Source organism: Aythya ferina (genome assembly GCF_964211825.1).
Source record: "Aythya ferina genome assembly, chromosome: 12".
Taxonomy (NCBI): domain Eukaryota; kingdom Metazoa; phylum Chordata; class Aves; order Anseriformes; family Anatidae; genus Aythya; species Aythya ferina.
The window spans coordinates 6,827,335-6,842,265 of NC_140308.1; the positions used below are offsets into that span (position 1 = coordinate 6,827,335).

General features: G+C 36.2%; 1 protein-coding gene across 6 annotated transcripts in view; it reads left to right on the plus strand.

The window, feature by feature from the left end:
- The window catches only part of ADAMTS18 (ADAM metallopeptidase with thrombospondin type 1 motif 18), a 79,552-nt gene that overhangs the window by 23,162 nt on the left and 41,459 nt on the right, over positions 1-14,931 (plus strand). For 5 of the 6 annotated variants that reach the window (XM_084533385.1, XM_084533386.1, XM_084533389.1 and 2 more), the window contains exons 4-8: positions 5,801-6,083; positions 9,798-9,997; positions 10,731-10,814; positions 11,667-11,826; positions 12,446-12,551. In XM_084533385.1, the coding sequence (XP_084389511.1) occupies positions 5,801-6,083; positions 9,798-9,997; positions 10,731-10,814; positions 11,667-11,826; positions 12,446-12,551 (833 nt within the window). Of the gene's footprint in view, positions 1-5,800; positions 6,088-9,797; positions 9,998-10,730; positions 10,815-11,666; positions 11,827-12,445; positions 12,552-14,931 lie in introns of those variants that run through there. The other variant, XM_084533390.1, reaches the window with a different exon arrangement.

Sequence of the window (14,931 nt, forward strand, 5' to 3'; positions counted from 1 at the left end):
TTGTTCTTAGGTCATCTATTCTTATTCTATCAATTTCAAGGAAGTTCTACATTTACGTTTTTATTTATTTTAAGTAGAACTAAAAGCTGTACTTTGTGCCTGTGATACGTGCTGTAATTCTCGTTAAGATGTTTGAATCAATGACTTGTGTGCTGGACAGTTGGCTAATAACACAACAGAAGTCTTGGATCAATGTCCACTGATGTCTGTGGGAAGGTTTATGCCAATTTCAGTTGGCCTTTTGTCAAGTCTTTTAAAACTTTGTGTGAATATTTGGAATCATTTTAACGGGTGTGAAACTACATTTAACTCTGCTTTTTGAGAGATTTTTCATTTTGAGTACATGCACACTCACCTAATGGTATAGACATCATTAACTTCTTTGGCCATGGTTTTAGCTGCTACCAGTTTAGACAGAATGTTTCTAGCACTCTCGGTTTTATATATATACTTATAACATTGAATAAAGCATTCTGGAAATGAGAAGTATTGCTTAGGCAGTACATGCACATGTTCTTTAGCACTTGTTTTAGCTGAGATATTCCTGTCTGTACAAATTGTAATTCAGTTTTGTGTCAGTCATTATTAAGTAGTTTTCTTTAGCAGCGGCGTTGCAGTTAATTCATTCATAGATTTTAATTATCAGTTTCATTTCATTAGGCTTCTTACCTCATTATTTGTATTTTGCATCTGGATTATGAAACTCCTGCAACTTTATTATGCATGTGGCCAAGCTGTTGCCTTTAATTTTATTAGCATTTAATGAAAATGTCTTGTATGCAAACAGAGAACCCACAGCCATGAAGCTCTTCCAGTGTAGAGCAAGGGTTTCTTTATTATCTTAGAACCTCTTTCTCTTGTTGTAGGCAAGAAATACAAGTTTTGAAAAATCCTCTGTGTGGTATGTCTCTCACTGTCAGTGCTGTGTTCCTTATGGAGGGTCTGTTTTTTGGAGATGCTGAAACATCAGAATGAATTAGATTTACAAACCAGTAAGCTCCCAGATTGTTCACTCTGAATCTAAGAACACAGGGGGAGACGAATGGGAGCAGCCTTTGTGTGGTTTCAGCAAAAGGCAAATGATAGAAACAGGTTTGTTAGAGTTGGATTCTAAAAAACATTTTATGTGGATTTGAAATTATGGAAGATTTACCTGGTTTAGAATAGCTAAGATAAACTTTCAATGTTTTAAAGCATTCCTCCTATTCTTCAGTTTATAATCTATCAAAAAAAAAAAAAAAATCTTGAAGCAGGTATTTTATTATCATTTCCCTTGTCTAAATTTCATTTTGAGATTCTTCCTTCTTTTGAACTATACTGAGAATATGGAACAAGTTCCTTAGTTTGGTGATAGCACCCTGATACCGAGGAATTTTACAAAGACGTATTCCAGTGTGAAAATTCCTTTTGCCCAGAGCTAAGAAAACGCTTCATAACAAATAATGAGTGTGGGGAATGTTGCCTTCTCATCTCTTCTCAACTTGTCTGCAAACAAACTGCAAGTTCCTCTAATTTACTGATTCAGAATTATTTGCTATCCACACAGATCAACGTATGTCTTTCAATTTACTTCCCAATGGTATGGAATATCCCTTACAGAAAGAGCAAATATGTGTTGTGAGGGAAGAAAAAAGAACAGCAAATTCCAACTGAGCAGTCTCTTGGGTTTTCCTTTCCACCCTGTTCTCACAGTTACAGCTATTGTTAGTGATAACCACAGTGGGAGAGCGAAGAGGGAATAGATAGGAGTCATTTTCATGCTGTGTTGTTTAGATAGATAGGTCATTTTCATGCTGTGTTGTTTAGGCTTACTAAAAATGGTAGATTTGATCAGCCTGCTTCCTCTCATAGTGTTATGATCGCAGAGAATCTGAAGAAAAAAATGGAGTTTGGACCTATCCAATCCTCTTTTTGTCAGGTCCCAAACCCATCAAAATTAATGGAAAGGTATTACTGAGTTCTGATTCAAGGATAAGCACGTGTATACTTAAAGCTATGCTGGCAATACAAAAACCTAATGCATAAAATTTCCATGACAATTTTGACAGTAATTGTTAATCTACTGAAATACTTGATCTGGTGAACCATGTTGCAGATTACAGTGATGTTTCGTGTATTTGTAGGAAAAATTCCAAAGAACACATTTTTATTTTTTTTTAACACTTACACTGCCCAGGAGTACAGACTAGCCAAAACCTGGCCTTCTTCAAGGAGCTGGAATTCCTTGGCAGTATGAGGTTAGAAAAGAAGATTCTGTGCTAGTATCCTGCCTGTGTGCTCTGGGATTTCTTAGGTGGCGTATTTTCCAGACAACATGACCATAGCCGTAGACCATTTTACTTTACCTAAGGCTAAAATTCAAGAACCTGCAAGAAAAGCATCTGGTTGTTATTGCCCAATTGCCCACTTAGCACCAATCCAGAGGAGTACATTTCTGTCAGAAGCCAGGTCAGCATTCTTGGCATTACTTTTGAATTACTGAAGAGATTATTTTAATGTGAATCCTTGAAACCATCCCATACCTGAAAGAAATGGAAAATGATCTGTGATTTAGTGAGTAACCAGGCTGCTCCGTGGCACTTCCCCTTTCTTCATGACAACTTCATAAAAGTAGATGTTACCAAAAGAAGATATCTTTCGTTCTCACAACATTTTTCAATTTGGAGGACATGTGTGATGCAAAACACAAAGAAAAAAAGACTTATTGGAGATTTGGGTTCATTTCTGCTGAGGAAAAAAAAAAAAAAGTGAATACCTTTGTGAGGCACTCAAGTCAGTTACAGCCTATGAAGTAGTGCGGCAATATGCAGTACAGGGTCCACAACTCAGTCTGCCTTTTTTTTTTTCCTTTTTTTTTTTTTCCTTTTTTTTTTTTTTTCCAGAATTCTCAACCTACCCTTATAATGTTAAATATAGAAATTACATTTGGGGCTACGTTTGGTAGAAGTTGGTGTACATCAGGGATAGTTTCTTACAGGAAAATGTAGAAAACTCTTTGTTCCATATGGTTTGAATCATTTACAAAATTAATCCTACAGGAATAATTTCAGATGTGGAAACCTTTAAAATGGGGAAATAAAAACCAGATTTACTACATTTATGTTTTACATCAGAAAAAAAAAAAAAAGGCAGTGACCAGGTATCAGTGCCCTCTAGCAGATAAAGACTGCCTCTCAGAACCACTTTTAAACTGTTTAATGACACAAAATGTAAGGATTAAAATATTAGTCTTCTTCCCTACAGGAAAGTACTTTGCCATTACCAAATACAATTTGACATTTGAAATATGCCAACTTATGGCATTAAGCAGGAAAGTTAAATTCTTGTCAATGTTGTCTCTCTCTTATTTATCAGGGGCAATTTTAACTTTTCTTTAGAATATTAAATATTTAGAATATTTAACTGCATGAAGTTCAACAAGGCCAAGTGCCGGGTCCTGCACCTGGGGCGCAATAACCCCAAGCAGAGCTACAGGCTGGGAGATGAGTGGTTGGAGAGCTGCCAGGCAGAGAAGGACCTGGGAGTGATGGTGGATAGTCGGCTGAATATGAGCCAGCAGTGTGCTCAGGTGGCCAAGAAGGCCAACGGCATCCTGGCTTGTATCAGAAACAGTGTGACCAGCAGGGCTAGGGAGGTGATCGTCCCCCTGTACTCGGCTCTGGTGAGGCCACACCTCGAGTACTGTGTTCAGTTTTGGGTCCCTCGCTACAAGAAGGACATGGAGGTGCTTGAGTGGGTCCAGAGAAGGGCGACGAAGCTGGTGAGGGGCCTGGAGAACAAGTCCTACGAGGAGCGGCTGAGGGAGCTGGGCTTGTTCAGCCTGGAGAAGAGGAGGCTCAGGGGCGACCTTATCGCTCTCTATGGGTACCTCAAGGGAGGCTGTAGCGAGGTGGGGGTTGGCCTGTTCTCCCACGTGCCTGGTGACAGGACGAAGGGGAATGGGCTAAAGTTGCGCCAGGGGAGTTTAAGGTTAGATGTTAGGAAGAACTTCTTTACCGAAAGGGTTGTTAGACATTGGAACAGGCTGCCCAGGGAAGTGGTGGAGTCACCATCCCTGGAAGTCTTCAAAAGACGTTTAGATGTAGAGCTTAGGGATATGGTTTAGTGGGGACTGCTAGCGTTAGGTGAGAGGTTGGACTCGATGATCTTGAGGTCTCTTCCAACCTAGAAATTCCGTGATTCTGTGATTAAGTAGATACAGACAAAGATAATTATGAATTTGTGTTGAAGAGAGGAGAGGGGGTAAATTGTTAATCAGAATAGCATCTATTTTAATGTTCATATAATTTTTCAGGAAGCAATTTGATCATCTAATTTCATAATATGTAATCTCTTGTCAAAATGAAGATCATGGTACTATTTTAGGAGCACTACTATTAAAACCCAATGAAAAATACTTATACTGGGGAGTACTGTGAAGATACTATCGATTTGGAAAGACAGAAGTGAATTTCCATGAAGAGGGCATAGTGTCTTACTATAGACTATGGAGTACCTCCATATCTCTGATAAATCTTTTAACGGGACTTAAAGTCAATTTTAGCATTAGCTTAGAAAGCTGTGAAGATTTTACATGTAGCTATCTATTTTCACTTTCTTTACGTGTTCTGTTGAGTTTTCCTTATGGGAAACAGTTCTGAAAGTGCAGAAAATTTCCCAAATCCTTAAGAAATACAGTGCTTGTATTAGTCATTAAAATTTACTCTCTTTTGAATATCCTTGGCATTCTAGATGCAGGAATTTAAGCTAAATAAAGCATCAGTTTCAGAAGGGAGTATGTGATACCTGTCTAATATGTACGTTTTCAAAGAATGCTTTTTGAGGAAGGAGGTGGTAGAATCATGAGCTTTGAGGACTTAAGATGTCGGATAAGATGGTTTGTAATTGACATTTGTTTGTCTGCACATATTTTTTTGAAGCATTAGAGAAATGTAGATCTCATGGGATGTCAGTTTTGGCAGGAGGGTATTGGCACATGGTAGAGCTCCACTGATCCAAAACAAAAATCTGTATCTAGTATTATGTATATAATGTAACAGAATTACCTGATGAAACTTCGTGGTTTTTGACTTGGTAAAAAGGAGTGTTTATTACAACGTGTTTTACAAAACCGAGAAATGAAATAAAATCATAACTGATTAATGAGCTGCATGGAAATGCTTCCTCAGTGCCACCCGCATTTCTCTGGCCCTGATCCTGGAAACACTTCATCACATGTGCAGTTTTATGCATAGATACTATGTGAAAAATACAGCATACTTTTCCCATACTCACTTCTGTCTTTTAGGGATCCAAAAAGGAAGATAATTAAGATACTTGATTTCACTGTTCAGTTTTCATTTGTATGAGGGCAAAAAATATAAACTGCTTTATGTTGATTAGATTGCTGGAACTTGATTACTGAATGATGATACTAAAATTTTTAGATGCTTTAACTTCGCACTGCTGTACCATAACGTGCATAGGTTTCTACTTAAAGTAACCTTATGTCTGGATTATTATTGCTTACAAAATTAGTCACGACAATGTGTGAAGGTGCTATGCTAATGTGGTGGGGTACAGCAGGCTTGTTCTCTGTGTTACCAAACATAACACCTGGTTGTCTTCAAAGTGCAACAATGCATATGTAATTGGGAAGACTATCTAGATTAAATCTTGAGTAAATGTATTTTAAAGGAGTACATTTCAGTTTGTCTAGAGGCTTTGGAGGGAGATCACTTTAAGAGCTAGCATGTTCCAGCTGTGAACTTCGACAGTCTTTCCTCTAATTTCTGCTTTTTTTTTTTTTTTTTTTTTTTAGTCGGGTTTGATAAGGACACGGAAGATAGAGTTCCTTATATCTCCGTTACCTCAGCAGCTAGCACAGGAGCACAACTACACATCACCTGCTGGACACCATCCTCATGTATTATATAAACGAACAGCAGAAGAGAAGGTGCACCGGTACACAGTAGAGTCCAATCCCAAATACTTTTCTCTTGGTCATCACAGAACTCACACTTCCCACAAGTATCATGCTCAAGTGAATGGTTACCACCCTGGAAGGTTTCAAAAGCAACATTTTTGTGGACGTCGCAAGAAATGTATGTAAGGAAACTTTCTCTCCTTGTTTGAGATAGTGCCTCTTAGAGACTGTATGGTGATACTTAGGTGCAGTTCATAGTCACCTATGTGATGGAGACATAATAATTAAGGATAGTATGGCTATAAAGGGAAATAGATATGGGAAATATGATTCTTTAAATTGATGTCATCGTTTGTTTTTTTTTATTAAGCCATCAGATCACTGTTTAGTTCTCATTTACTTTACCTACTATAAAAGATCCCTTATCTGATTTTTTTGACATCACCATAGTTTTTGATAAGCCTTTCTGTTTTAAATCACTGCTTTTGCATAGTTAGGGTTGCCAAGTCCTTAAACTGTTCTCTGTTCTCTGTTAGTCTGGGGAAATAGAATTAATTAGGCTTGAAGGTGGAGGAGAAGCCTTCCAAATCACTACTTTCTGAGAGGACAGAGAATAAATCTTTCAGAGCTCACCATCTGATAATGAAAGTTTCAGCAACTGAGATTTTCAAAAAGAACCTCCCACGTAAATTGTTTAAATAAAATTTTGGAGCCACCTCCTAAAAAACATATTGGAGCATAGTATCCTGCCAAGATCTATTCTGACTCCTTCATTTGGCCTTCAAATTTCTGAACATTTTAGAGCCCCCTTGGACCCTATATCTGTACTTACAGTCTTCAGTTGATTCTCTTTGCAAACTGATCTGCTTCTAAGTTGAGTTGCTTAAGGAGGGTCTCCAGGATTGCACACAGTATTGAAAATATTGTCAGTCTAGTTACATTCTTCCAACTTGCTTGTGTTGTGAGAAAATGAGCAGGTTCCTTTTCCAATAGGCATGTAGGGAAGACAGAGAAAAACAAATAGAAAGGAAGGAACGAGAAAGGAGGTAGTGGAAAAGATGGCTGAGGCTGAGGCCTATCTGAAGCCAGATAACTGCTTTTTAAAAAGTGACTGCTTCTTCAAAAATCCTTGTCCTCACTGATTTGAAAGCTAGACCTCAAATGCTAGATGCAGAAGTCTGTGATTCCAACCGTAAATATTTGCATTCTGATGCAGGTCAAAGCTACCTCATTACATACTCCCTCCCGCTCCTGTCTGTTTTTCCTGATGCCTGCTTCAAAGCAAACAAAATGGTGCTAAGTTAGCTATTCTGCTCTGCAGTATTTAATTTTATTTACATTGTCCACTGTGGTCTTATTCCTTATTTGCTGTACCCCCCATGACTGCTTGTCCAAATTCAGAATTATTCATGTGTTTAGTTTTTACATAATGCTGGTCCCTGTAATAAATTAACACATTTTGGTTATTGCATTTTCAAAACCTCCTGGGATTTGAAAAGATATTATCATTATTCCTGTCTTAGAAGCAGGACTCCAGAGACACAGGAGATGTCAAAAATAACCATTGCTGCTGGATACTAAATCAATAAGCTGAGTTTTCCTTTAACATACTTATCAGAATATATACTCCTGTAATTGTGTATGTTTATTGGTATGTTTAGTGATTCCACTTAGAGCCATGAGATTTTAGCTGGATTTTTGAGCTGGGTTCCTGGTAAATGAAGAACATACAGTTAGCATCCATCTGTGCTGAGTTTAGTGTAAGTGATTTATCCATCATCACTTAGGAACTTGGTGTCAGAGGCACTGTTAAAATACAATTAAACAAGATTTCCTTTAATTATCTTAACCATGCAACTCTTTCTTTTCACATCCTGCATTTTTTCACCTCATGCTATACATACCTGCAACCTTCTGAAAGGGAGGAGGAGTTAAAAAAAAAACACAACCTAGTTCTACACCCAGCCTTAGCTAATATATCAAACAAACCTCTCTTGTGTTCACCAAATACAATGCAATCCTGCAAATATAATCACATGTGATCATTTAGTTGAGTAGGGGCAAATAAGGGATGCAGAAGAAAATTTTATTTATTTATTTATTTATTGTTGTTGTTTTGATTTTTTTTTTCTTGGTCTTGTTCTGAGATCTGGAATCATATTAATTTGAAATTTTTAGCAACATCCAGTCCAGCCACCTCAGACAGAAAACTTTAGATTGAATAAATAAAGGTGTAAGAATTGAGTATGCAGTGGTACAGAAGACAGTCCTCTGCTATTAACACTGCCTATAGTCAAGTTAATTTATCCTAACTTAAGAATGAATCCAAGTTTTCTGAACAGAAAAAGGGATGAGCATGCTGCCACTTCTAAGATCATAAATGTAGTTTGTCCATCTCATCGTCATTTGAAATTTCCTATGTTGTCAGTCTGTAAGCACTAGAGAAGTCGGTTAATCTTTCAAACTCTGCCTCACAATCTTAATATTTTTAGATCATGAGAATTCACTGGACTGTAGTCATTAAATCATGCTTGAAACATATTGCTGCATAGGTTTTATAAGTAGCAGTGAAGATAATCCAAGAACAAAACTCCACTGCTTGAGGATCAGTCTACAGGACATGTAAATATAAGCACCATTTTTTATGAGTCAAGTGCCTTGAAGTTATATTGCTTTCAAAACATGGAAACTGATGTGCCCTGAACTGAGTGCTTTACTTTTGGGTGAGGCAGGTCTTCATGTTTTGACGTGCTTCCAGAAGAGGAGTTCTCTGAACTTGTAAAGGATAATTTTTTATAATGAGTGGTGTTTTCAAATCTTACTAATACAGTCACTTGCAATGTTAAATAGAGTTCAGCGTGACTTAATTCTTGAAAGCAGATTTCTGTTGTCCATTCTGTGGTATTCCTGATTTCCCAGCTTGAGATGCTCTGTCATTGGACTAACTTTCTGATGAGGCACAGGCAAGATTTTTTGAATTACCTGAGGCTCCTTCACTTGCCTCATGTTACATCCCATGTCAAACAAACAAACAAACAAACTGTACTGTTATCCAAATAGTTAGCATGGCCTTAAAAAGTGGCCTTTGAGTTAATTCTTAGTGCCAAAGCAGCGTAGCTTTAGGTGAAAGAATCAATGAGCAATTGGAGAGTTATAGGATGTAGAATATAGATTTCCTTTCCCGTTTCGGTCTCTCTGAAGAAATGGATTGGAAACCATGCCATGACTTTGACATTGACCAAGCTATACAAGCACAGAGGGAAAAAGTGCACCCCAACATTAGTGTGTGCAGGCTGGATGCGCATATCCTGTTGTCAAGCCTTGATTGCTGTTTCCTGACATTTACCTATGCTAAATAAATACATTCCCAGCAGGAGCAATGTCAGTTGCAAATTTGCCACTGAATAGAACTTAATTGTGGTGTGTCTCCTTTCTGGACACTTATGGTATATCTCCTTTCTGGTGGTGGACGTCTGTTGTGGAAAGGATTTTTTTTCATCAACTGCTATGTAAGTAGCATATGCCAAACACTTCTAGATGTTATCAAAAGGACAGGACATATGTAGGTATTCTGTTAAAAATTCTGTTTTTTTTTTTTTTTTTTTTTTTTTCCCACAGATGCTACCAATTTATTAGATTAATTCTTTATTTTGAACTGCTTACAGAATACATGTTTTTTCTCCTATTTCCATCTCCCCCTATAGCCATCCTACCCTGAAGAATTAATCTTTTTTTTTTGTTTCATAAATATACAAGAACTTCCTACTCATAAGTATTAAATCATATGCTGTAAAAACAATATGGCTCTAAACCTGTGTTACTTCCGTATCTGATGAAACTGATCATGGGTGATCTGAATCCTTCCCCAAACTGAGTTTTATTTCCTTTTTAGATGCACCTAAGCCACCCACAGAAGAGACATACATTCGCTCAGATGAATATGGGACTTCTGCTAGGTTCAAAAGGTCATCTGCTAAAATTCAGAAAAATGGAAGTCTAAATGTTGAAACCCTTGTTGTGGCAGATAAAAAAATGTTAGAGAAACACGGCAAGGAAAATGTAACAACATACATTTTAACAGTTATGAATATGGTAAGATCTGATGTCATTGAAGTATGTTTTCCCTGTGAAATATTGTTATGTCAGAGTATCTTTCATTAGACAAATGGTGATACCAGAAAGGGCAGGCACAACATAGACAAGCTCTTCTTCAAGTCTCATACAATGTGTTACTTAGGCCAAAAAACTATTTATAATGATTTTTTTTTTTTTTGGATTATCACAGCTCTGACAACACTACTGTAGGGTAAAAAAAATATAAATGTTTGGAGAATATTTACAAATGTTAAATTTTAAAATATATCTTGTATAGTACAAAGAAATCATGTATGCTGAAACTGAAACTTTTACTTAGTTTCACGAGTCTTAATCTGTTTAGTCTGATGTCACTCCTTGAAACAAAAAATTGAGAAAGCAAATTTATTTTGAGAAAAATAATATAACTAGAAATACATTTTCCTTTGTGGCCTTGTTCTCCTTTAATTTTTTCTTCAAAACTTGAACTTTAACACTGATTACACTTGATCTACGAGAACAAGGACAGAACAAAGCCCACTGAAATCAAGTTTTCAAGTGTTTTGAATAAGTGGAGTGGTTTGGGGCATAATTCTGGGTTAAGCTCTTTTGGATTAATCCTAAAAGATATATAATTCCATTAACTTGTATTGAAAAATGAAGGTGGATGTGATAACTCAATACATATGTCTATTTAAAAAATATTTTTTAATACATGTAGATAATATTTCATTTTCAATAATCACTACAGGTTTCCAGTTTGTTTAAAGATGGAACAATTGGAAGTGACATAAACATCATTGTTGTGAGTCTTCTTCTTTTGGAACAAGAGCCTGTAAGTTGTATCAGGATTTTCATGGTGTGTACTTCATTTGATACTGTTCACAGGGAACACTGGATATTCCTCTGTTATGTACATGAACTTTCATTAGAAGTCTTTGTCATTCTTATGACATAAAGTGTGAGAAGAAGATTGAAATCACAAAAAGCTCAAAAATTCTTTTCTAGATGTCACTGCTTTTCCTTTTTTCTTTTCATACTAAAACCTTCATTTTCATATAAATGTTCTTTAGAAACTTTGAAATGCATCCAATAAGATAAAACTTAACAGTTTCCAACATTTTCTTGGAGAAGGCTGGAATGAGAAATCTACTTGTAGGTTTTGAAGTAGGCTCTCCAGTGGGATGAACAGAAGAGAGAAAGAGACAAAAGTTCCAAACCATAGACAGCATGTAACAGAAGGTCGGAATGGAGCTGATTCTTTTGGCAATGGTCCTGAAAGAAAAGAAGAAAAAATCTTTCCTGATGAGAAAAACTTTTGATGGGTTAATTTACTTGCATAATATTTTTCCTTCACCAAAATCTCCAAAAATTTTAATCACAAGGTTAAAAATATTTTGGTATTCAGTTTTATCAGGAATCAAATCCCTATTTATTGTATTTCAACTGCTGACTTTGAAAATATCTGTGTCTGGTGAATGCTTCAGTTTTATTCTATAATTCTAATAGATTAATTCATCAACTGAATTGGTCATCACAAATAGTAAATACAGGATTGCATAAGTTCACATAGAAAAAATGCAAACAAAAATAATTCTCTTTTCCCTAACCAACTCTTCTTCCTTCAAGCACCTTTCTCAAGTTTTGATGAAAGCACCTTCTTTCTGTGTCTGTGAAATACCTACAGGGTGGATTACTGATTAACCACCATGCAGACCAGTCACTGAACAGCTTTTGTCAATGGCAATCTGCTCTGGTTGGGAAGAATGGAAAGCGCCATGACCATGCCATCTTGCTTACGGGTTTTGATATCTGCTCTTGGAAAAACGAGCCTTGTGATACTTTAGGTATGATAAGAAAACACATTCTGAGAAACTCGTGGATGCAGCATCTTGATTCACAGAGTCTGAAATGTTTTCAAATAACAAAGGCCAATTTTGTATATAATGTTAAACTTCTTGAACAGGAAAGATCTGTATTATTATTACATATATTTCTTTGAGTTACCTAGAAGAAAAAGAATATTTCCAGTATTATTGTCCCAGCAGAAGTGGACAGATAAGCTCTCTGAAAACATCCTTCTGGATTGTCACCTCTTCAAGGAATATTTGAGATTTTGAAATAATTCTGAGCCACTCTGATTTATTTTATTTTATTTTATTTTATTTTATTTTATTTTATTTTATTTTATTTTATTTTATTTTATTTTATTTTAAAGAATAATCTGTACCAGTAAAGTGCATTTTGGAGGTTTAGGTTTGATTTGCATTAACTTCTTATACGGGAGTCCCTTTATTGTCAGATAAAAGTCTGCTTTAATTCTTAGATGATAAAACTGATGAAGTAGATAGCCATCTTGCATCTTCATGCAACACAATAGGAGTGGCTTATTAGGAACAGTGTAGATGATGTATGTACTTAGCATTCTGTAGAGGAACAACCTCTTCTACCATTTCCTTCTTTCAGGATTTGCACCTATCAGTGGTATGTGCAGCAAATATCGTAGTTGCACCATTAATGAAGATACAGGCCTTGGACTGGCTTTTACAATTGCTCATGAATCTGGACACAAGTAAGTTATTTTTCATGAGTCTTACCTACTCCTTCTATAAATAAACGTGTAAGTGAATGGAAACACAGCATCAATTAATATAAATCAGCTAGCCATGGATCACAGAGAGCAATTATTAGAATATAGACAGCATCTATAGACACCCATGGAGCTTGTATTGTATTTTTATTTTTTGATGTATTGGTTATGAACAACCTGTGTGGCAGTTTTAGTTTTTCTGTAGATATATCCATTGGATTTCCATTTGATTTCTATGGTAATAAGAGTGTCATTTTCCTAACTTCTATCTCTCAAGCACAATTGGTAGTCTTCTGTGGAGCTTCAGCTATTCTCTGAATTGTTGAATTAAGATCTAAAGAAGACAAATAGCTTTTACTGTCCTATTTTCTCCAGATACCTTTTAATTCCTTTTCACAACTTTTTACATGTTTTTGACTTTCACTTCCAACATAACTCAAGTTGGATTCTAACTAACCACTGGTGGTATAGAAATATATCTTCTCAATGTGGAACAAACCTGAAATCAAGGCTTAGAGAAAACACTGACATAGGATCATTATTCTGTACAGCAACATTTGTGCGTGTAATATCCTTCAAAAGCAGTGCTACTATATTCTGCTGTTTGCTCAAGGCATGAATCCTTCTGATTCTGCATGACTGAATCAGGACTATTTAATTTTCATTGTACAGATATGCTCTACAGTATATACTATGACCTAATGTCTACATGAGTGACCCTTTCACAGGTCTGAGGGGAAACAAGGAATTAAAGAATAATCCAGCTACTGGTGAAGCCCATGGGAACTGAGCCAATGCTTTCAGTGGGACCAAATATGTAAAATGTATATAGCTTCATCCTCCTGGCACACTAATGCAGTTTCACTGAGCTCAGTAGACTTTTAATGCCCTTCGATCAGTATGAGGGAGAGAATCAGGCTCAAAGCTTATTTTTCAAGAATTATCTCCTTTAGTAGTTTAATCTCCTTCTTGTTTGTTTTATTCACTTTAAGAGATTATACTTGGAACCTCTTAAATACTTTTTTTGGTTGGTTGTTTTTTTTTTTCTCTTTTTTCACCACTGCCATTGATTCTTATATTATGGAGCGTTTTGGTATATTTCCATACTCCTGTCTAATGAAATGCATCTTATCTGCTAGAAAACAGCTGCTTCAGGTACAAACTCTTATCATCTGTTCATATTCATGTCCTTGAGACTACCTAATATGAAGTGTAAAACGATAGAACTTGGTCTCTGTGATACAGAGATTTGTGGAAGAAAAATGTTCTCAGAATTATTGTCTGGCAATCCTAACAATAAGCATGCAGCATGCGGCTTTGGAAACGGTACATGATTCATTATGTCAAGGTGTAAGGTAATTTAGTGCAATTTTGAAAATTTAGGATCTCATCTATTGATCATCAGTGTTTATATAACAGGTTAAGAAGTGCTTTCAGACTGTGCTCTGGTCCTGGAGAAAAAATGGTTCCCTGTGGCAATTATTGAAGGTTCTTATCTGACAGGATGATGCATACAGGACGTTTCCTGAAGTTTTCTTATTCCGCTCATTAAATGTCCGTTGTGTGTCTTTGAAAGTCAAGTGTCATTTCAGAGAGTTCTCTCCTGACTGTACCAACTCAGAATTTTTAGGAGAAACTTCAATTCAAATGTAGGATTGTTACCGCTAACCACTTCAGTAAAATAAATGGAGTGATTTGACTGTTTTGCATTGATCTCATATTAATATGGATGCAGATAAATACAAAGTCTTGCTGTATGAAAAACTGTGACCATACTATAGGTGCTGAGGTCCACTGTGAATATATTAATCCAAGTATTTCCTATTAAGAGGGTATTGTATAGTGTATAGATCACACTGTCATCCACTGAGTAGCTTCAATTGCTATACACTTTTTATGGTTTTATTTAAGTAGTTTGTGTTTTTACCTGAAAGCTTAACATTTCCTTTGGGAGTTCAGAGCCCATTGAGTGAGCGGATGTTAAAACTGTGGATCCGTTGGCTGTAATGCATGTGAACAAAATTAGTATTTTATAAAGGGTTATAACATGTTTGCTCAGTTGGCATTTTTTTTTGTCCATTTATAGAATGAGACATATATTTTAGAAAGTTTGGATCCTCAATTGGTGGCAACGCATGCAACTCTGATGAGCCTGCAATGATTTAAAATAGTAGAGGATCGTGCCCAGTAAATTAGATATTCCCTGCATGTGCACACATTGCATTCATAAAGTCACCAATGTACTACAATGTAGAAGTAACAGATTTTGAAATTTCTATTCCAAACACATTGAAATCCACAGATGTCCTGTACAGTGAGTAAATATAAAGCAGTGAAATAAAGTCTGAAAATTAAATTTATT